The sequence below is a fragment of the Struthio camelus genome, chromosome 2 (genome assembly GCF_040807025.1).
Source record: "Struthio camelus isolate bStrCam1 chromosome 2, bStrCam1.hap1, whole genome shotgun sequence".
In the NCBI taxonomy this organism is placed as follows: domain Eukaryota; kingdom Metazoa; phylum Chordata; class Aves; order Struthioniformes; family Struthionidae; genus Struthio; species Struthio camelus.
Window position 1 is genome coordinate 27,824,160 of NC_090943.1, and position 22,297 is coordinate 27,846,456.

A 22,297-nucleotide genomic window follows, 5' to 3' on the forward strand; every position below is an offset into this window, starting at 1 on the left:
ACAGCCATTTGGAGCCTTCATTAGACGAATGGCCCCCTAACAGGCGAGATAACACAGCTCCACAAGAACACCCACCCTTTCCTAGTGTAGAAGATATGCTAGAAGATCAGGAGATATGACTACTAGGCACTGGTCAGTCTGTCTCTGCTAGCAGTTTTATCTTTGATTACTTCTGCATCTGGACTGTATGCTAGGATAGCTTTGACTCATCTCCGGGTCTAAAGGGGACTCTGCAGCCCCTTTAGAGGGACAGGATGGAGGAACAGATGTACTAAGATGAAAAGATTTGGAGATGCTTTGAGAGTGACAGAAAAGCTCTGGAAATAGTTACTTAGATAAAGAATCAGTTTAATTTAACAAGAATGGGGCCTCTTGAAATTTTTCCCCAAACATAATGCAGGAAACAACTCCTAGGATCAAAGTGCCCTTCTCCTTTGTGGAGCTCCCTCTTTGCTGTATCCAGTGGGGGTTGCACCAGGGGAAGGCTGAGCCTAGTGAGGCAACACCAGTCACATGTGGCAGCACTTTTGACACTTATCATCAGTGGTACCAGTCACGTGCCCCTCTTTTGAGAAAAATATATTTAAAAAAATCCTCAGGCTCTGCCAGACTACATCAGAAGGAACTAAAAATAACAAGGCACAACATTCTTTTGTAAGGAAGATAACGTTTATATGGTAAAAGACCAAAAATTAACACTGTTTCTGAAAGGCTGTGAATCTCAGTTTTCTTGGCTCTCATTCCCTGTCTATTCTTCTGAGAAAAGGGGAAGTCAACAGTATTGCAACCCCATAAATCACAGTAACTACCCTGATAGGGAGGAAAGCCTAATATCTTTGGAACAGTCATAGTTTTGTTTGAATTAGTCAAGTGTGAGATTATTTATAGTGCTCTAGTGTGCATAAGGATACTGAATTTTTAATACTACTTCTAGCACGGCTTTGCTTTTAAAGACTGTGATTCTAGAGGACACAGCTTTTTGTGCTTTCCTTTTCACTTTCTATTGGTCTTACTAACACTGCTGAGCTGGAAGCAGTTTACTGTTTTCTGCTAAACACTTGATTCTTGCCGGGAGGTGGGATTTGTGCAGTACAGATAACCTGAGTGCACTTTGTCATCCTATTTCACGCCCACAGTTATAGAAACTTCAGCAAAATGCATGGGAAACAAAGGGGCTACACAGTCCTGGTGCCAGTAGAGGCAGAAGGTACATGCTGCACCATCAGCTAGGGCTGTAAACTAGCCCAGGCTCTTTAAGGTATATCTGTACAAGGAGGTAAGAACAAGCTTCAGTACACCATATCCCACAACTGGGGCATTTTCCATCTGGTTTGCTCTTTGCCAGCCCCACTGGAGCTCAGTGTCAAACCGTTCACACTCTGCTTAGCCCAAGCTGAGCTACTGGCACTGCTGGTGGGAAGGACTGTACCATGCTCAGCCCAGCCCTTGCTCAGTCTGTCCTGGCTGAGAAAATGAGAGTATGGTGCTCATAATAAAACACAGACTGCTTTGGACTCCCTCTTACCACCTCTAGTGCTGTGCCCTTGCTTGTGGGGTACAGCATTATTTATGCATTTAGGCATACCTAATAGGTGTGGCAGAGAGCTGGGACTTGACGGTGAGACTGGAGCATGCCTGAATGGATGATGTGGACTTACTCTCTAACAAACCGTGGTCATGCACGAGAGCCCACACCAGGCTTTCAGGAGCTCCCAGTGGAGCACTAGCCCTTATTATGAACTCTGTAACACTGCAGTACGACTCTAAACTTTCATTCCACACAGTGCCAGGTGTAGTAAGTGACAAGGGGAAAACTACTGCACCAAAAGCGAAGAGGCTACAGAACAGCCTGGAGAAAGAAGAGAACAAGTATCCTCTCCGTTAGAAGGACAAAGTGATAAAAATACAATAAGATTTCTTAAAGCTTTTCTGGAAAAGTTTCAAATCAGCCAGCCATTACTAATTTGTGGCCAAACTTAGTCCCATCTACAAACATATTTATACGGGTGCTCATGAGCACTCTGGGCTAGCTGATCAATTATTCAGTTTCTCATTAGCAGAGATATCCCTCCAGTCATTAGCTGCATCTTCCTTTACCACCATCAGTATTCAATATTAAAATTACTAGGCTTCTGGAAAAAGCAAAAGGAAAAATACAGACCTGATGTGCAAGACTCTATCAAAAGATTACGCAGTAAGGGTTTTCTTTATATTTCCAGGCTTTTTAATGGAGAGCAGAATGTGTTGTTCACAGATCATCCTTCTTCTGCAAGTCAGTGTCATTTAAGAATGCGATAGAGGATACACCTTCCTGTAATATCTGGGTCAGTAATAGTATATTTAATGCAGCTTTTAGATTAGGTGTTACAACATGCACAAATTAACTTACATAACAGTTTCAATATACATTTTTATGTGTTCACTCTTATGCTCCTGTTTCTTTTTGCCAAGTATCTCCAGACCTTTTGCTTTGCTTCTTTGCTTCCTATATGGATACTTAGACTCCCACCTTCTTTCTCTTCCATCATTTCAGGTCCACATAAATCCAAGAGAGAGAGAGAAAGAAAAAAAATTATATAACCAGAAAGCAGGGACAAACAAGAAAAAAAGCAAATTAAGATATATGGAAAAAGTGGTTTGACTTACCATTTTGCATGAGTAGAATGATCATAAAAGCAAAATATATGTGAGTGAGGATAGGACTTCTCTTCATGTAACTGATGCTTCATATTGTCTCACATTTTTGTATCTTGATAAAGAGAGAATTTGGGTGTCGTGGTCTTAGGGATGAATTTCCTCTTGTGTTCCTCCTGTCTTTCCTCTTAAGTGTTCATTATATAACAGAAATTTCTTTCTTCTTTCAAAATAATATGGATTTGGTTAATAGCCTCACAAATATATACACATGGTAAGCATTTTCCCCTTAGTATAGCTTATTTAAATTGTTTTCTGAATCTTTGGGTAGGGAAAAAAGCAAGAGTTATTGGGGTGGAAACACATTTATTATTGTGCAGAATGAATATGACCAACTTCGTGTCTGTATATGGCCATTAAATAAAGGGTCTCTGTGACTGCTTAAAATTCCTTCTGCACACTCCAGTATTTCTGTGCATTTCTGAGGTGGGAGCCCTGCCTCCATGAGCCTGTTAAGTTCTGAAGATACACAGGTGGAAAGTGGATAAATGCAGCAAACTACAAAAACCCAGAAGTAGTTATCTTCAAATGGACTTAATAGAATGAAAAGGGTAACAGGGTTAAACAAAAGCAAAAGGTAAAGCCTTCCTTTGCTCTATTAAGCAGCCTTAATATGAAAATACTAAGGGAATCTATCTGGTGGAATAAATACCATTTAAACATAAATCCTTTACTTCTTCATACACTCATATAGAGATTATATGTGCTATCATAATGTGTTAAGGACTTACTCCTGTCAGGTCATTTTCTTTTCCCAACCATATATTTACACATTTATTATGTTACTGGAAGAGCAGAATGCACTTTCCAGTAACATTGAGAGACTTGGCACATATAAGCATATCACCTTTTCTTTTTTTAAGGAAGTGAAATAGAGAAAGTAGGGTAAGATCAAGCAATGCACATACTCTCACCCCATACTTCATTACAGAACAAAACCAGAAGACCCTAGGTCTTCTGGCCCCAAGTTTTATATTTCAGCTTCTTGACAGCAGTTCACTGTCAAACACATGCAAATTTTGTTTGGGAGAAGGAAGTGCAAAATAAGATCTTTGTTCTTCAAAGCAATTAAGTATGTTCTTCGATATTTTGCTGAGGCCAGGCTTGCTAATATAACCATATTCAATGTCACAGGAAATAATGAAATATACTGGTTTTGACGATTTCTGTGTATTTATTTCTTTTGGCTCCAGACTATTCAGTATTAAGGGTCCTCCTTATGTTACAGACTGAGACCTGAAAACTGCCTGCAAACAGAAACCTCTGCCCTCCTGTGGGGCTCTGCTGGCTCCAAAGGTAACCACTTATTTCATTTCTATAGTATCTTTTGCTGTAGCAACGGAGGCCGGGGGTTTCAGGCGGTGCTGTTCAGTGTCCTGCTCTTTGTCCTGTGGCTACGTGGATTTACAGCAAGAAAGCTCGGTCCACTGAAGACACGGGGAGCTTTGTCATTGACTTCACTGGGGTCAAGATTTCACTCCAAATAAAGATCTAGCCCAAAGGCACTACAACATACAGCTTTTTAATGAAGTCTTGGACTACAAGAGTCCTGGCTGTGGCCTCAACTTTTGTTTTAAACCACTTCACTTCAGATAATTTACTTCTGCTATCAGGAAGTCCCATTCTTAGCCTTGAGGTAAGATCTTAGTTGAATTCAGGTACCTGATATAATGTATCAGCTTTTTAGCTTTAAATACTAAGTGGATTTTCATCACACCTTTTGCATGAGATGGGTACATAGGATGGTATGCAGTAAGGAGGAACAAAATGTGTGATTTTTCAATTATTCATTTGCTGTTCTATTTTTTAATCTCCAGATGGTCCCTGGAACTGGTGATGTTTTCTTTAGTCTATACATGTTCTGCTTTAATTAGCTTACTTACCTGGTAGCGTATGTTTGAGAAACATGCATGTGACCTGATAATATCAGGTGCTAATGCTTAATTGCTTTCACAGAATTAGAAGTAGATAAATGATTAAACCATAAGCAAACGATCTCACTAGAAGACAAGCTGACCAGTGTTGTGATGGAACTTCAGAGATCCTCAGACTTACATTAATTTTATATCAGCCTGGCCTGCTGTAACGACGTCAAGCACAATGCAATTGCTCCATTAGTGAGCCAGATCAGATTTAGGTTACTGAGGTCTAGAGATGCCATATATATTTATCAGTTGAGAGGCTGGCACAATTTGCATCACAGGCTAACAGGAGTGAACCAAGTTACTGGTTTGATTTACCACCTCGGGAGAAAAAATGCAGTGAATAGATTTTTTTTGTTGGAATCTTGGAATCGGAAGCCAGATTCCTCTCCATCCCTACCCCTACAGGGAGTACTTGCTTGGGAGAAAGGACAGGGGGCCAGCAAGAGGGTGTCTCCCCTCAGGGACTTTGTTGGCAAATGTCAGGCAGCCACTGCTGAGGTCAATGGGGATCTGACACAAGTCCATATGGACAGGTAGGCAGGAGCAAGTCTGAGACTTTTTCCTCCTGTGCCATATTCAAAGATTTTTTTATCACTCAGTGAAGATTTGAGTAAGGTTGAGTGAAGTTCACAGAATCTGCACCCTCGCTGGGGGGCTCACCAGATGGCTATCACTTATTGATGAACGGGGACAGCTATTTCTGGAGTGGCAGCAGTAATATTACTTGGGTGTCAAGACAGAGAGGAGTCATGCAGTACTTACAGGATCCCTTTTTACAAGGCCTGGATTAGGCACAACAGCAATGAGGTGGGCAATTGTAAACATGGAGTTCAGCACATAAGAAAAAAACAAATTCTTATGCAGTGTTATCCTTTGACAGCTGAGGCTCCTGAAAAATATGTAGCACACTTCAATTAGTATTTTCACTCTGATGTCACTTTAAAAAGCACATTCTGGCAGCAGTTTCTCAAGAATGTCTTTTGGCAAGGCATAGTTGGAAAATACATGCCTTGCATTGCAGCCATAACCCCTGACAATTTCTTTGTTTTTGTTTTTACACCTGTTTAATACCGCATGCTTTTCAGACCACGTTGTAAAGAGCCATCCGGTTACATTCTCAGCCCTTGATGCCTTTCTTTATTTCATGGTAATCGAGATATTAAGTGGTGAAGCAGAACCCTGAGAATTATTGCAGATGTGCATGATGCAAGTAATGAACCTCAGGAATACTGCTTCATAAGTAACTGTCCCCTGGAGACTCAATATCTCAAATATACAGATGAAAATTATTTGCTACTTTAGGAATTAGTGGTGAGACAGGATGGGAACTTTGGGCTGCAATCTCCTTAAATTTCAGGGAGATTTGGGTCGGTATCCTGTATGTTTCTGAGTCCAGCTGGGATCCCAAATGAGAAGAGGTTGTTTTCCTCTTCAGAGGGAGCAGCAATCTTTTTTTCTGAATGGCTGATTTTTTTCCCCTGGATTTCTGCTATTGTAGGTAGCAGAATTTCATAAGAGAAGGTCAAAGAATTCTTGTCCAACTAAATCACGGCTGTAGTTTCAGGTTTGAACTGAACTCCCCTTTCTAATTCATACCCTAATCCTAATGCCATGCCCCCAGCTACCTCTGCCATGTGGAGAACACCTCTGCAGCGCTCTGTGCCCAGGAGCACAGCCTGGGGCTGGCAGGAGGTGATTGCAGAAAAGCAGTCATGGAGCTGAGAGATAACGCTGTGATGTCTGTATTCAGTGATCGCTGAGAGCAAGCAGGCAAAATGAGCAGGTAAAAGCACAGCTAAGAAGAGCAAATATCGCTGCCTCACCGAGGCAGACACCACCCTCTGCACTAGGAGTCTTTTACAGTTTGGAATTGGCTGCCGCTGTGACTTTCTGCTGCTGGGTGTGTGCAGGTTAATGCAGAATGCACTCTCTATAAAAAAGAGAAGGCTAATCTAACCAACTGCACTCTTTTCTATTTATCTTTTTTGTTCCTTTCTGGGTCAGGATTGCACCTTTTTTTCCTGAAAACTGACAAAACACGGTGACACCTTCCCAGATCGTTGACTTCTTTCCTCTCCCTATTTCCTTCTGCAAGCATCTCTCTGTTACAGATATGGAATATCCTACATCCGCTCTCCTTGTCTAAACTTCCCATTTACTTTTGCGAGCCCATCTCAGCCTATCCCCTTCAATGCCTCAGTCTTCTCTTTAACATCCCCCTCTCTTCTCAAGATCTCCCCTTATAACGGAAACTTACTTTACCTTTTCTAATTCTGCATACGTGTCCATGGCACAGCTTATCTCCAGTTTCCCTCCTTCCTTCCATGTCCTATTCATCTCTTAGTTCATTCAACAAATTGCCTGCAATTGCTGCCTGGTAATCCTCTTCCTCAGTTCCAGTCTTTCTGATCTCCCTTCTTCTTGCCCTGCACATGAAACTGCTCTCACCAGTCTGTGATACTTTCCTCCTGGCAAAACCCAAACCATTACTCTATGCAGCCCCTCCGCTGCTTTTGACAATCAATCAGCTGTGATCTTCATCTCTGACCTGTCTTGGCTCTCTTCTTGCCTATTCCTGCCTCCCTAACCACTCCTTCATGGCATCCTTGAAGGATCCTCCTCATCCTCTATCCATCTTTCTGTATGTTCCTCGCTGTGCTTTATTAATCAGTATGCACAGAGACATCACCAAGCCAGTTACCCAGGTCTAAAACATTCACTTCTGGCTTTCTCTGTCTCACTATGCCATTATGCATTGTGTCTTAGGGTCACAATACATGACACAATATGTCTCCTGTGTTTGATCTGAAAGATATAGCTCCTCCTATGTACTCTCAGAGTCATTCTAAATTTTAAGAAGTTCCTAACTCCACTTCTCTATTTCATCTATGATACCTTGACTTTCAAGGCACTTTTGGCATTATTTTCTTCATAAATCTGCTCTGTGAATCTGCCATCACTTCTTATTCATGAATATCCAGAATACTGATTTTTCACTCTCAATCAGTTATTTTCCATCTTCTAGCCTTTTGTTTAGTTTTCAAACAGTTGTTTTCATACTTTCTACCATGTTCCTCTTTACCTCCAGGGAAAACTTGCCCCAAACCTCCAAAAAACTATCTATCTTCATTGCCCTTCTTCAAATCCCTTTAAAAGCTTTGGCAACAGTTATACTGGAGGTGTATTGACAACTACTTCTATTATTCTGGCAAATCTAGTCAAATGGTGCTCCCCATCTGTCTGCATCCAAACTTCTCTGTTTCAATAATTCAATTGGAAATGATTTGGTGCTAGGAGTCCTTTCTTTCTTTTGTGTTTTATCATATAAAGGTCTCAGTTTGTAATTATAGAAATATTGCAATGATAATATGATGCATGTAACTGTTAGAGACTTCACTTTATGAATACTCTGTCTCCTGTTATGAGTTAGTATTGCTTTACCCAGCTAGCCACTACTGTATTCCCTTCTGAAAGTACTGCAACATTTGTGATACCAGATCATTATGAATCTTGATACCCAAAACTGAAAGGAAAATAAATCTCTGCCAGGAAAGACTTGTTATATGTGGGAAGAATTTTATCTCACATTCTGAAGCAGCAACCTCTGTAAATTGTTCATTGCTGCCTTTACAGTCAAAGGCTATGTTGTGCAGCTCTGAAATCTGTTCTTCCTGTTTGATTGACCATATCTGATTGACAGCCTACCTTCTAATGAAGGTCAAATAATCCATCACTGTCATATCCATAGGATAGAAAACAATTGAATGTAGCATCAAGCCTGCTCCCATACAGCTTGATTCTCATTTTCTGGTGATCTTAGTTTGGTTTCCTCTTCATCCTCCCATTTTGCAGTCATTTTATTTTAATTCCTTTCTCTACTTCTTCCTGTAATCTTTGTGTCAGGGATTAGTCATGACAGGGAAAGGAGAAGCGCAGCAGGAGAGAGGAGGAGGAGGTGTGTGACTGTCAGGAAGCTTGTTGCAGAGATGAGTCTTTTGATGCAGCCTGGGAATGGTCAGGCTTGTGAATTGCCCGTGACTCAGGCCTAGGAGTGAGTCAGACAGCTTGGTCTCTGCCTGTCTAGCTGCAAGGTCTCAATAGGATATAATCACCTGCTTGGATCATTCTGGATAGCCCTGTGTCTCCTGTTCTACATAGCTCTGAATTCGGGGTATAGGATTTCAAATCAGGTAAAACAGTGCTCTTCCCAGGTTTCTTGAAGCATTTTTCTGGGTGTGCTTCCATGCTCTTTACCTTGTACATAGATGGGAATGGGATTTAGCAGTTCATTGCCCCTGTGTAGGAGGTGCTTGCTCAGCAAGGCTCGATCCTGTTGACACTCATATAGATGCTTAGTACTACTGCAATAGTCTGACTGCAATAACCTGACCGCATTGGAGACAGTGAGAGGAGAAAAGACACAGCACCTTCTTACAGGATCAGGCTGTGCCTGAAAATTAACTCCTGTTATGCTGAGTATAGCTTTTCGTAGAAAACAAAAAATATTAAAAACATTCGTTCTGGTTTCTATACTATTCACTATCTCTGCATGAGAAAGAAATCCTGACCTGTAACAAAGTTTCTTCAAAAGTCTGTCATCCCTGAAGTACCAAGCATTTTTCCATCCTCAGAGCCCTTTACTTTTTTTTCTACCCTCTCAGCTTTCTTTATTTATATCTGCTCTTTAATTTTAACTACTTTAGAAATAAAAGTAAACTCCACACTAATTAATTGAATCCATCTAATGTTTTGGATTATTTAGTTTCATGACCTGAACAAATTTAGTCATGTTACGGTTGAATAAGAATGTGCAAAATCAGCCCTAATTTTGTTCACGTATCTGTGTAATTCCATTAATTTGCCCATTAAAGACACAAAGCCAAAATCTTAACTAGTGTAAATTAGCATAACGCCAAATAAGTTAAACAAGATGCCGATTTGCACGGAGTATCTGTCTAAAAATGAATCTGTAGCTCTCTTTAGCTATTATTCCTCTAAGCAAAAGTTTCTAATAATAGCCGCCAAGAGTGAGCTAGTCCCTGCCTAACTAGGCCTTTCCTCCCCTACTTGAAACTACCCTTGTCACTACCTACCTCTTCCAAAATCAAATGTTGCCCATTCTTTACCCTGGTTAACTGCTTTCTCTTCCTCAGCCCACTGTTCTTTGTCATAAGAGTTTCCTCATCTTTATGAATAAGTTTTTCAAAACAACTTCCATGGCTGCTTTACAATCATTTTCCTAGCACTTCACAGGACTAGGAGTACTAAAAATGACAGGATAGCTTGTCATCCACAAGCGGGCATATCTGTGTTCTGGCATAATCAACAGTCTTAACTTGAAATAATTTCTTACAGGCAAGCTAAATTACAATCTCCAGACCTCTGTTGATGGTGAGCATTTCCCTGTCTCTGGTCATGAAGTGAAGATCTGGCCCTCTGATTGCAGGTAACTGATGCACCTTTGCTGAAATCAGCAAGATCAAACCATCCCACCTGGGTCATTTTACCAGGTTTAAAAAAATCCTATCTTTGTCTCTTGCATCGGAATATCTGTAAACGGACATTACAACACCAGTTTCTGAAGTGTGCTATCAGTCCTGGTAGTTTACGATTTATAGTGGTGTAATGAAAACATTTCACTTTCATTACACCACAAAAAGATTACCTAAGAGCCAATGGAAATATATACTTTATCCAAGTATTCATAGCTCTGTATGTACAATGGCTCAGGGCTTTGCCAAGTGGTTATCCTTGAATATTCTCCCCATAGTAATCTTTCACTGTCACCTAACATTGTGACTGCCATTGAGAAATCCTCTGTGGCTAGAGTATGATTTAGATATAACAACTTTTCATGTGATTTAAAAAAAAGAAATAATTGGAGAGCTTAATTTGTTGCTTTCTAGTGCTTAGTGTTTCACTGAGCTGGAAACAGAAGGCTGTTCCCAGAAAAATCTGCCACTACTGATTGCAGCTGAATCTGTGACTACAATGTCTGAGGGCAAAACTAGGCTCCCTCTGCTCCTCCGCTGCAGACACATTCTGATAAATAGTGTGCAGCACGTTCTCTAATGGACATGATTTAAATGCTCTAGTTCCGTTTGCATAAAGTAGTTGCAAATATTTTGGGTGAATATTGGATAATTTAGCCCCCTTTAAAGTTCCTGTGCAGAACATCACCTATTTCCTCCTAATAATGACGACAGGCTACATACTAGGTGTCACGTTCACCCCCTACTGCTGAGTCTTGGATGTGCCTCCTCAGTTCTTCAGCAACGGATGGGAGTACTCCTGCCCTTCAGGGAGTAGCGGGCTCCAAGCTACCGCCCTCACCGTCTTTGACATTGCAGTGGCTGGCCATACCCTCCCAGGATCTACAGGCAACTGGAAAATAAAGAATGCTTACTGAATCCCCAGTCACACCACTTCTCACTTTTATGTTATTCTTGATAAGTGTAACAGTATGCTCTTGACTACACCACTGAGAGATGTCCCTTTGGTAAGGTGACCCTGTGCTGAGGCTTTTTTACCAAGACTATATAAGGAGGTACTGGGAAGAGCTGCTTCTCACTGCCACATTCCCTTCCAAGCTTTACTTTGCTTACCACTTAAGATCCCTCAGGGAAAGAAGAGTGTCTGTAAAAAACACTTACTTGAAATAGAAGAAAATCGCCAAGGAAATCAACAGGGATGTTATAGACAAAGCATGGCCAACGATCGCCATATAATAAAGTATGAATGCCATCTGCAATTTAACAAAAACAAAAAGCAAACATGAACAATTTGTAGGCCCTCATTTATTTCTCATTGAGGAATAACCTACAAAATCAACTTCCTGTTTTGTATTTGTTTTCTTTCAGAGATTCTTTTGTAATATACTTTAAATGCCAGCAATATATTAAATAGCATCAGTCAAGGTCTACAGATGAGATAAGTGTTTCTTACATAAGCTGATATGCTTCTGCTGTCTTCTGCACTGAAGCCACTGGCAAGATTCCCATTAACTCTGTGCCTCACTAACTTTCCAGAGCCCTAAGAGAGCACAGTGGACGTAACTTATGTGGATTTTCAAAACATTCCATACCAAAAAATTATTAAAAGAAACAGGTTGTCAGGTCGTTTCATGGTCTGAAAACTGCTTAAACAACAGGGAGTAAAGACTTAATGGCTACTTTGGGGATAGAGATGAGTCAGCAGCAAGGTGCCTCTGGGATTGGTATTGAGGCTGTTTTTTTTTCAACATCTTCATGATGATCTTCATCAATGATCTGTGATGGGAGGATGCAGAGAAGTCTCTAAGTTTCTACATGATGCTTAGTTCTTCCAGATAATAGAGAGAGAATTCAGAAGGGCCTCAAAAAACTAAGTGAGCTTAGAGTGCCATCTGAGCTTCAAAATGAATGAATGTGGGGTAATACATCTAGGGAGAAATAATCTAAACCAATAATCTGCACAATGCTGAACTCAGACCTGACAACTAAAACTCAGGAAAGAGATCTTGGTATCATCCTGGATGGTTCAAAATCATTGGTTCAATACATAGTGACAGCCAAAAGGTCAACAAAATGTTGGACATAATCAGGAAAGGTACTGAGAATAGAATAACATTTTGCCACTGTTTAAAACTTGGCACTCCCATGTCTCAAATGCTTATGAATTTCTGATCTCCACACCTTAAGAAGGACACAGTGGAGCTGCACAAGGTGCAAAGAAGGCAACAAAAATAATTAAGAGGGTGGAGGAGCTGCATTATGACAAGTAGCTATCTGTGAATATTAGCTGGAAAAACTCTAAGTCTCCTAGTTTCCCTCTGTGGTGAATAACCATAACATCACGAATGAGTGCAAATGCTTGACAAGTTGTTCTGAGAGCACCAGAAGCTCCAAGGAGGGTCATCTAGACTGCAGGAAAGATGAGATAACTTTCCCAAAACGGAGTAGCAGGAGAGGTTTATACATGCATGCACGTGACATTTCTTCCAATGCATACTAAATGGTTGCTATGGTTTTTCACTATATCAGATTGAATAAAATTTCCAGGCCTGAATTTTATTTACAGAACAATTGTTTATAAACTTTTTGTTTTGTTGCCCGAAACAGCTGTAAAGTAGGAAAGGATTATGCCTAGTCACATGCAAGTGCATATGTGTGCGCATCACAGAAGACTCATAGTTATTCTAACTATCTATCTGTCATCATACAACTGCTAAATCATTCTAACTGGATACCTGGGGCTCAACAATAGCATTTTTGATTACTCCGTGTAAACTTAATATTGTAAGCTTCAAAAAAGCTTTCAAAAATAATAACAAAGGCAGATCAGAATGCACTGAATTGTCAGATAACAAAGAATATGGTATATCACCGCATTTGTAAAAACTGGCTGCAATATGGTTTTTAAATAATCTATCTCACAATTATAGCGTATTGATCTTCCCTGCTATCTTCAAAAAATAATAAACTGTTGTGTCAACTCCTGCACTCCTTAAAACATCAATCTGTCATACCCCTTCTGCCATACAGGATTTATAAAATGCTGACTTGTCAATTTTTTACAGTTTATGCATGTTTTTTCATCTTGGGTTTAGAAAACTTCTAAAAGAAACACTTAAATATTCCCTTTTCCCTCAAATTCTTCACTTGAGAAAAGAGAATTCACCAACAGAAATGCCTCCTACTCAGTTAATTAAATTATCTGTAGGTACATGGAAAGACTCTAGAAATAAAGCATACTCCTAGTTTTTGAAGGCTTGGATTAAAGGTCATAATCCAACTTGGCATTACTGTAAAGTTAAATTCTTTCTGCATTTTCCATTATTTTTTTGTTTCAGAAAAATCTCAACGTACGTATAATTTTCCTTTGTGTTCTATCTGCACTTTGCTTGAAAGATGTTCAAAATTCTTCTTCTGGAAGGCATGGATAATAGGTAACAGAACTACATTTTTTACTTCTCCACATGGGCCAACATCTGGAAAAATTATATTTTTATGGTATTTCCATTTAATACCTTTGTGAGCTCAGACTGTTACTATTATTCTCTCCTTGTTACACAGGTGAGCCCCATTTTACCACAATGGTTCCTCATGCCTCAAAAACTTTTAGAATTTACCTCCCATCTAGTCCAGTAGCCTTTTCCAAGGCACTTTAAGCTGGATCACTACTAAATATTACCACAGACTGCTTTTTGGCGGGGTAAAAAAAGATCCTCCAACACAAACCCCAAATCAAATCACTTTCTGACTCTTTTCCTTCCACAATTCCAGAGTCACAAATTATTCTGTCATGAATCTGTAATCAGATTTTCCTGGAGCTCCATTCACATTTGAGAAATATGTTTATTTTCATGAGCTTCCCTAACTTAGTTTTTCAAAGCTTTTCTCAGATTTCTCTCTCCTTGTTTCTTTTGGTGCCTTTATACTTAGTTCTCCTCTTTCAGCTGAGCAATTTGATTTTGGAAATATTGATGCAAATGCTTTGTTAGGAATCTCATTGACTTCAATTGAACTGTTAAATGTGTTCAGGCTTGTAGGATTTTCCACCATAATGGTATCTTCATAAATATTTCTTTTCAAAGGGAGTGACTATAGGGTGATACTCTTTGCTTATATAAAGTAATTTCAAATTATGTTAAAACTTGTAACCCTGCAAAGAAGGTGTCAACAACTTGGGAGATGCTTGTTACAGAAAATAAAAATGAAATTTTAAGGGATTACTTTATAGCTGTTGGTCAATTAGGGAAAAAGTAACTAAAAATGCATTTGAAAAACATTGCAAAACTGGTCGTATGAATTGCTACTAAATTATCCATTCTGTACAAACCCATACTTAGGTTTGAATATTCATCCAATAATTTTAATAAGTTAGCACCTCAAGGACAATCCTATTACATTCTTGTGCAGCAAATAAAGCTGAATGATGAGGACTATTCTGACTTCTTTCATATGTATCTTGCTGCCAGCCCAGGCCCCAACAATTCTCAGACAATCAGTGCCTTTTTAACTGTAGCATACCTTCAATTTTTCAGAAGTGAAAGAGTTGCACAAAGTATAGTTGGACCAAGTTCGGTTGCTCTCAGGATGGCGGAACCAGTTTCCAGTTTCATCACAATATTTTGAAGCCCTTTCTGAAGATAAATTTCAATAATAGTTATTTTAGCATGTGCATGTTATGCATTTAAACATCCATCAAAGAGAAGTAATATATTTGGAAATAAAATGCCTGGGTAACAAAATCCAAAGGGTTTTCAACTCGTCCAGATAATATATATTTTTCTATTTCTTTTTTTTCCTCAGAGAGATTTATCTGTCAACAACCTTATCTTTTATCTGTCTCCTTTGGTCTTGAATGAATGCAGTAGAGCATAGCTATCAGTCTTCATTTTGTGATAATAACTAATTTAAAGAGGCTGTTTATGGAAGAAAAAGTAGTGTTAAGCTTAGACACAGAACCTGTACAAGGTGTACACATGAAACGCAGTGGTGTCTGCATATCTTCAGTTTTCATGCCAGTCTACAGTATTAACATTGGAAAACGGATGCATCCACTTCCTAGCATGTAAATCAAAAGCTTTTGGTTCCAAACATGTTTTTTTTTCACTCACAAGAAGAAACGGCTATCACTACACAGACACAAATGGACTGAATCTTGTAGCAGGGTTTAATGTGTTATGGGGAATACCTGGCCTAAGGAGAAGCCATAAATGAAACTAGCTCTCACTGGTCAGTCATGACTCAGTGCTTTGCAGCTCTCTGCACAGAGCTGCCCTGGAAGACTGAGCTGGGGCAAACATCACCTATCGTTACAAAGTGCTGCAGTGGTCTGAAACTGTCTCTTGAACCAACAGTTAAAAGTATCGTGTGGTGGAAACATAGCAAGCAGCGGTACTAACTGGAGTCCAGGAATTAGAGAAATGGTGATACAGTTCCACTGTTAGCACTGCTTTTACGCAAATGGGCAAAGAGTCCTGCCCAACCTCCGTGCTAGCTAAAGCCTGCCAGAAGCCGGTGGGAGCACTTTTTATTTGCTCTGAGCCTGTAAAGCACGCAGGCATATAGAGAAGCATACTTGCAATGGATGGACACTTTGGCACGGGCCCCAAGTGTTTAGTTTAGTTTAAAATGGCTGCAGAGCGCTACATTTAAAAATTCTGATGTGCTTTTGGCCTCTCCACGTGGGCATCCAGGGCTGACTTCTGCACCACAGGTAGCTCTGACATCCTCTCCTAGAGCCGTGCAGTACAGACAGCTCATCAGGTTCATAATTCCTTGCACGTGTCCTTTTATCGTGGTAGAGGAACTCTAAGGATTTCAGAAATGTATAGCCCTGACTAGGCTGAGGGATGTCTGGAAGTGCAGATGTGTGCTGTGCATGTGTCCTCTCGGCCATGCATAAATTTCTGTCTGGGAAACCCTGGAAGCTGAAGTACAAGCAGTCACTTCTAATCACCTGTCAAGATTTGGACTCATTCCTTTGGCCTTTACTCAAGCCTTAGCCACATGGGAGTCAGTGGAAAGTTCGTCTGAGTAACAAAAGCAGGAAGTGTATAAGATCAGAAACGTTAATTAGTTGCTGTTTCCTTAGATAATGGTATAGCTTTTTTATTTTATGAAAAACAAAGTATTACAAGTTTGAATTTTTATATAAAAGTACAAAAAGTCTACCTTGACTTCTCTTCACCTATTTTATCTTTATTAATTGTATTGGTTCTATGCATACAGTATTAGCATTTCCAGTCATGATACTTTTACAAAGCCAGTTACCATTTGAACATAAGCCTTTTTTCCGGTTGAGGATATGCATTTATTTTTCCTAACCAAATCTGATGATTTATGAGCCTATTAATTTGGAAGATTCATATTCCCTCTTTACATCCTAATGAAGAAAAGCTATTGATCATACTGGCAAGTATGTATAGGCTGTGCTATCTTCCTCCGACTAGAAATTAACTTTATACAGTACCATTGCAAAAAAAGACAATTTAGTCATCCATAAAATAGCATATTGTTGAAATTAGTGTGAGTTTCAAATCATTTGGGGGGGGAGGGGACTTGTTGAAAATCAATACGTGCATCAACAACAAGAGGAACAGTACATTTTATCTCAGCCTTCCATCGCTTCAGCTTGGAGATAATCTTAGATTGCCTGTGCAGCAATGTTTCCCTTGTACTCTTTGCCAGATATTATCTAAAGCTGGAAAAAGTTTTCAGTCACAGATAAAGATTAATGGTTACTCTACCATGGAACATAGTGTACAAATACTGTACCTACTATCCTATGTACTGGGCAATGTACATGGCTTTTGTTAATATGCTATAGAGCATAATGCTGATATCATCTATCATCTCTGCACTTTAATGTCTAGGTGGGCTCTCTGCCTCAATTAATGTGGCCTCTGTAAATTAGAGGCAAATCTGTTGCCTTACACTTTTCCTTGAATCCAGACAGACATAGCTGAGCCTAGTTTGGAAGCTGCTTGTGTTGCCACAGCCCACTGATTTCTTACTGTGATGTTATCACAATATGGGATTGTGATAGACTTGCTAATCACGATATATAACTTTTAAAAATTTTTCTTCATAAGATCCTAGTTGATTTCATAAATGGCTAAACTTTATCAGACAAAGGACAATTTTTCATGTTACTGCTCTCTGCTGTTGAAAAATTATAAATAAAAAGAGTCACTCTGAGTACCTCGGTCTCCTCTACCCAGGGTAACCCTGTGATGTGGTGGGTTTAGTCAGTAGGACTGGCTTTTGAAGAAGTTGACAGGAAACTTCTTCAAAAGAAGTTTTGTATGATGAAACTGATGCTTGACCCTGGGACGCCGTTCTCCCCCTGCCCCCGTCTATTCCAGTGATTCAAATAGGTCTAGCATTTGTTCTAAATCTATACTTTTACATAGAAATAAAGTTGTGAGCTTGTAACCCAAACTTTTTCTACTGGAGGTTCTTCTATGGTGGCCCAGTAGCAAGCATGGGATTACAAAATCTGGACATACGCTGTTTCCTTTTTGTGCTAAAGAGAGGAATCTGTAGTAAGCTCTGAAGAAATACACAAATGTATAAGGATGGGTAAGAATATTATCAAGGCAAAATGGAAGTATGTGCTCTAAGATTATTAAAATATTATGCGAACACTAATTGTCTAGGTTACAACTATGTCCTACCAGTTTGGATCGCTTGGGTATCACATTATTCAGAAGATAGGAATTGTGATGTTGGGTGGGATTCATCTCACCTGACTTCAGGTACCTTAAATTATACATCTATTCAAAGGCAGTTGTGCAGGATCTCTGTAGTTCCCTGAGAATGACAGACACTTCAAGAGCTATCTGGGAACCAGATGAGAAAAATCTTACCCACAATTGCAGTTTCTTGGGAGTACTTAAAACAAGTAATAGTAGTTTTGTGTGGGGTTTGAGCTACCAACAGTACTTTTATGAATTGTATTTTCATACAAAACAAGTCAGTCATTTACATATAGCAAATATCTTACCCCCCAAAAAACAAAACAAACATGGCACTTCTATCAATCAGCTCTTTTACAATTAGAACAATTCTGTGGCTAACAGATGCTAAAAGAGTCATTTTTTTAAGTTGTTGAGTTATATGTTGGAAGTTAACAGAAGTTTTCCTCTGTTGCAGTGCATGCGCAGCACATACCATACATTGGATTGTTTGCCATTCTTTGGATGGATCTGAGTAGTAGTTAGTTTTGCAGAGGAGGAATTGCTGATATTTCTGTAGCACATCTGATTTACTTATATCAGCAGTAAAATATTCTAGAATAAATTATTTTGAAAACAACAAAAAAAGATCTGATATAACACAATGGAGCCCTAGAAAACTTCAGCTCTGCGGTCGTATAACTGAACAGAGATATTATCAAAATGCCTCTAGTTAGCAGAACTGGAATCTGTATAATAGAGTCATGTTATGCACTGTGGGGATAAGAAATGATGTTTAAAATGTGGCTGTTAAGCTTGCTAAGAAGCAGGATAGAAACATACAGAAGGGGAAGGGGAGAAAGAAGCAGCTGGACAAAGAATCCAGCTGAAGGAATAGACTTGCTTGATTTATCACTGTCTAAAAGATATCACTTCAAGATAGCAAAATGGGACCTGCAGAAATTCAGAGCTGAAGGCCTTTTAGCAGGGTAGATGCAATCTGATTTTGTGGGAGGAAGAGAAGGGCTCTCCATGACACAGTCCTCCTTGTGTGGCTCAGAGTGCTCTAGCAGGTCCCTGTGGCTCCAGGGCACCTGAGGCGGCTTCCTCTTGCCTCCAACTTGGCTGCAAGCACAGACCTGCAGCCGTGCTGAGGCGCAGCGCAGGGTGGGAAGGAGCATGGGATGGACTGGGCACACAAGAGTAGGCTCACTAGTTAGGGGAGTGCAGTCAGGGTGCTGCCTGAAGCAGGGGATGCCTGAGAAAGTGGCCTCCCTGCCTGCCCTGAGCCAGGGAGGTGGGATGGAGCTGGCACCCAGAAGGTCTCTGTCTTTCCAGTTTGTGGAAGGTCATGATTTCTTGTCTGCAATGACTGCGCCTGTCGGTTTGGTATCTTACTCAGCTTTATGCATTTTGCTAGCTGAGAAAAGGACCTGTTTGTGCCCATCATATCCAGTCCCTTGTAGCCACAAGCCACTGGTGTCATAGCTGCCACATTGAGAAGGATCCACAAGAACTATTCAGTGTTTTCCCCCTCTCCTGCATGGGACATTTATCCTCTGAAGATATGTTTTACAGAAGACAAAAGGTTTCAGAGACTGCAAAATGGCACAAGAAGAGAGCAGTAGTGAGCAAAACTACTGCCTGTGCCTTTGCCATCTCTGCTGCCGGGGTGTTCCTCAGATCCCAGTGATAGTAAGGTGTGAACCATGATCCATGCTCCAGTGAAGGGTTCTCATTCCCTCCAGTCAGTGTCAGAGTAATAAGAAAAGGCTCTACTTCCATAATTTTCAGTCATGAGAGATAACAAGATATTAATCCTCCTCTGACATAATTGCTTATGGATACATATACATATACATATATACATATACATACATACATACATACATACATATACACACACATATATGGATCTATTTCTGAATTGTCCTCATAAAAACTTTGCTCTTGGAGCCATGTGGAGAGTTATGAGCAATTAGTTTGTAAAATGAAATCAAAGACATAAATAAGTCCAACTAAGCAGAGAACTGAATGGAGCTTTGGTAAAAGCAGCCATGGATCACTGGGTCAGCCAGCTGCCTGTGAGCCAGCCAGGTTTGCTCCGCATTGGGTGGTTACTGCTCTTAACCATGTGCTTTGCCAAAAGAGGAAAGGAAGTGAAAATGAAGTGAAAAGGTGTTACTATCATAATGCAGTTTGTATATTAGGCTATATTGCTATATGCGATTGGGCCAAATTCACCCTGACCATGAGCAGAAAGCTGGGCTAGTGAGGTGGGTAGTAGAACGTCCCCTGCCATAAAGCAAACTGCCTGTGCATTGCACAGGGCAATAATCTGCTCCTCATAATGCCCCCAGTAAATCCATCTTGGTGGAAGGCCATTACATCCACAGTTCATTTTCATTCTATTTCATTTTAAGAATATTACCAGAATGAATTATGTACTATATTCCTATCAAATGCAATTCCTATCAATTTCAACATGACTGGGAATTATTCCAAGGAATTACACCAAAGATTAACCTTGATAAAATATGAATATAAAATATAAATCAAGGGAAACTATATATGATGTCTGAACATGAAAGTATAAAACCTAGCCCTGCTCAGAGATTCACAGACACGGATGGATAAAACGATGACGTTTGTGCTGTCACTGGAGTTAAACCAGTAGGGCTCAATATGTTCCCCCAACACATTGATTCGTTTTTATGCATTATCACATTGTGCATGATCATCACTGTGAGAAAGAGATTGCTACAATAGGCAACAGTTGTCCCAGCTTGTAGAGAGGGATTTCTGTATGTCGGTTTGCTTTAAGATACTAATTTCCTTTCAAGGGATAGATCAGCATCAGGTGGGAAAAGAAGTGTAGGAAGCCCTAGCTAATTAAACAGACTAGATTATTACAGTGATGCTTTCCTGTTTCAGAACTCAGATTTATATCCAGTATGAACTAATAAAAGTTTGGTGAAATAAGTGGAATTACATCAGATGATTGAGCTGGTTGTGAAGCTGTGAGACAGAAAATGGACTAAGCATTAAGTATGCTCTTTCTCTCTCATTTTGCTTCTGGGCTGTTTTTGCCAGAATATGATTTCACTTCATTTACTTTCTAACATACTGTAACAATTTCCTCTTGGCATCCATACTGAATGTTATTGGGGGTTTGGATATGGAGATCTGTTATATAACATTCACAGGTGCAGATGGCTAGGAGGATCAGACCTTATGTTGCCTGATATTGCTTCACTTTTCCAGTTATGAATGAAGTAAGTATCAAAGTGCAAAAAGAATGCTTGACAATGAATTTTATTCTAGGACATAAAGTTATATATGACCCCAAGAAAAAGTAACTTAGATGTCAGTGATCTGGTATATACTAGTTCTGCAGATAAGGCAGCCCAAGGCAGCACAATATGAAATACTTCTTACTGAAGTCAAAGGAGTTGGCTGTATGTCTGAAATATATGCTGAGGTGGTTTGAGATCATGGAGCCTTAATGAGAAGGAAATCTGACAGGCACTGCAGTTTTCGTCTTGAAAAACTGTTGTTCTTTGGGATTAAATTTCTGTTTCTCAGAAGAAAATCTAGCTGTATTTTGCTTAACAAACATAAGTTATCAAAGAAAATAATGACTTGTGATACAAAATCTGACAGACTTTTCGCAGGATGGTTGAACCTGTGCTTTTGGCCACCTCTAAGTGGCAGCCACTTCCATTAGCAGTTGAAAGATTTCTAGTCACCACATAATTTTGTCTCCCTCCTACTTTATTAGGTCCCCATGTGACGATCAGCCACCTGTAAAGCAAAGGCTGACTACCCTCTGGTTTTATGCAGTAGCTGTAATAGTGCCGAGGTACTTAACAGATACTCTAGGAAAGCGACTCTGGCTGAAGCAGGAGCTGCTGAGTTGCTATTGTGTCATGGAAACAGTGTCAAGTGACTAGGATGCAGGCAAAGAGGCAGATGGAGGTATTGACAAAGGGGCAGAGAAATGTGTTGGGAGCAAAATGCAGATACTGTAGATATTGCCCCTAAATAAGACAGCAGCAAAAATAGCAGGAAATTACCAGACGAGAATTTTTCCCCCTGCTGTGCGAAAAATATGTACGGATAACAGGAATTAAATACATACATACATACATACACACACACATATATATATATGTATAAAATGTAAGCTTTAAAGAGAGGGAGAAAGAATAACAATTGTGCTTACACAGTGAGGGCCAGATTCTGCGGCACATATTTATATGTGTAAGTATCTACAGGAACCACACGCAATCAGCTGAATGAGTCACAGACCTCAACATTAATGACCACTAATAGCAAGAGTGAGGTGCTTCTCTATGGATGGTTTAAAGTTTCATTTTGAAGAGCGTTGTTGTACGGAGAGGTTGGTTCAGAATGGGGCTTTGGAGACAAGAAGGCAGTAGAAGAGTTAGTAACAGGTATTCTGAGAACTAGGGGGAGAGTTGCTCTATAATCACCCCCAATCATTGTGGGA

At 39.9% G+C, this 22,297-nt stretch overlaps 1 protein-coding gene across 4 annotated transcripts in view; it reads right to left on the reverse strand.

The window, feature by feature from the left end:
* Window positions 1-22,297, reverse strand: part of CALCR (calcitonin receptor) — a 173,157-nt gene that overhangs the window by 46,803 nt on the left and 104,057 nt on the right. For all 4 annotated transcript variants that reach the window (XM_068934848.1, XM_068934849.1, XM_068934850.1 and 1 more), the window contains exons 5-7: window positions 14,630-14,742; window positions 11,273-11,364; window positions 5,382-5,508 (exon numbers count right to left, since the gene is read on the reverse strand). In XM_068934848.1, coding sequence (XP_068790949.1) covers window positions 5,382-5,508; window positions 11,273-11,364; window positions 14,630-14,742 — 332 coding nt within the window. The remainder of the gene's footprint in view (window positions 1-5,381; window positions 5,509-11,272; window positions 11,365-14,629; window positions 14,743-22,297) is intronic.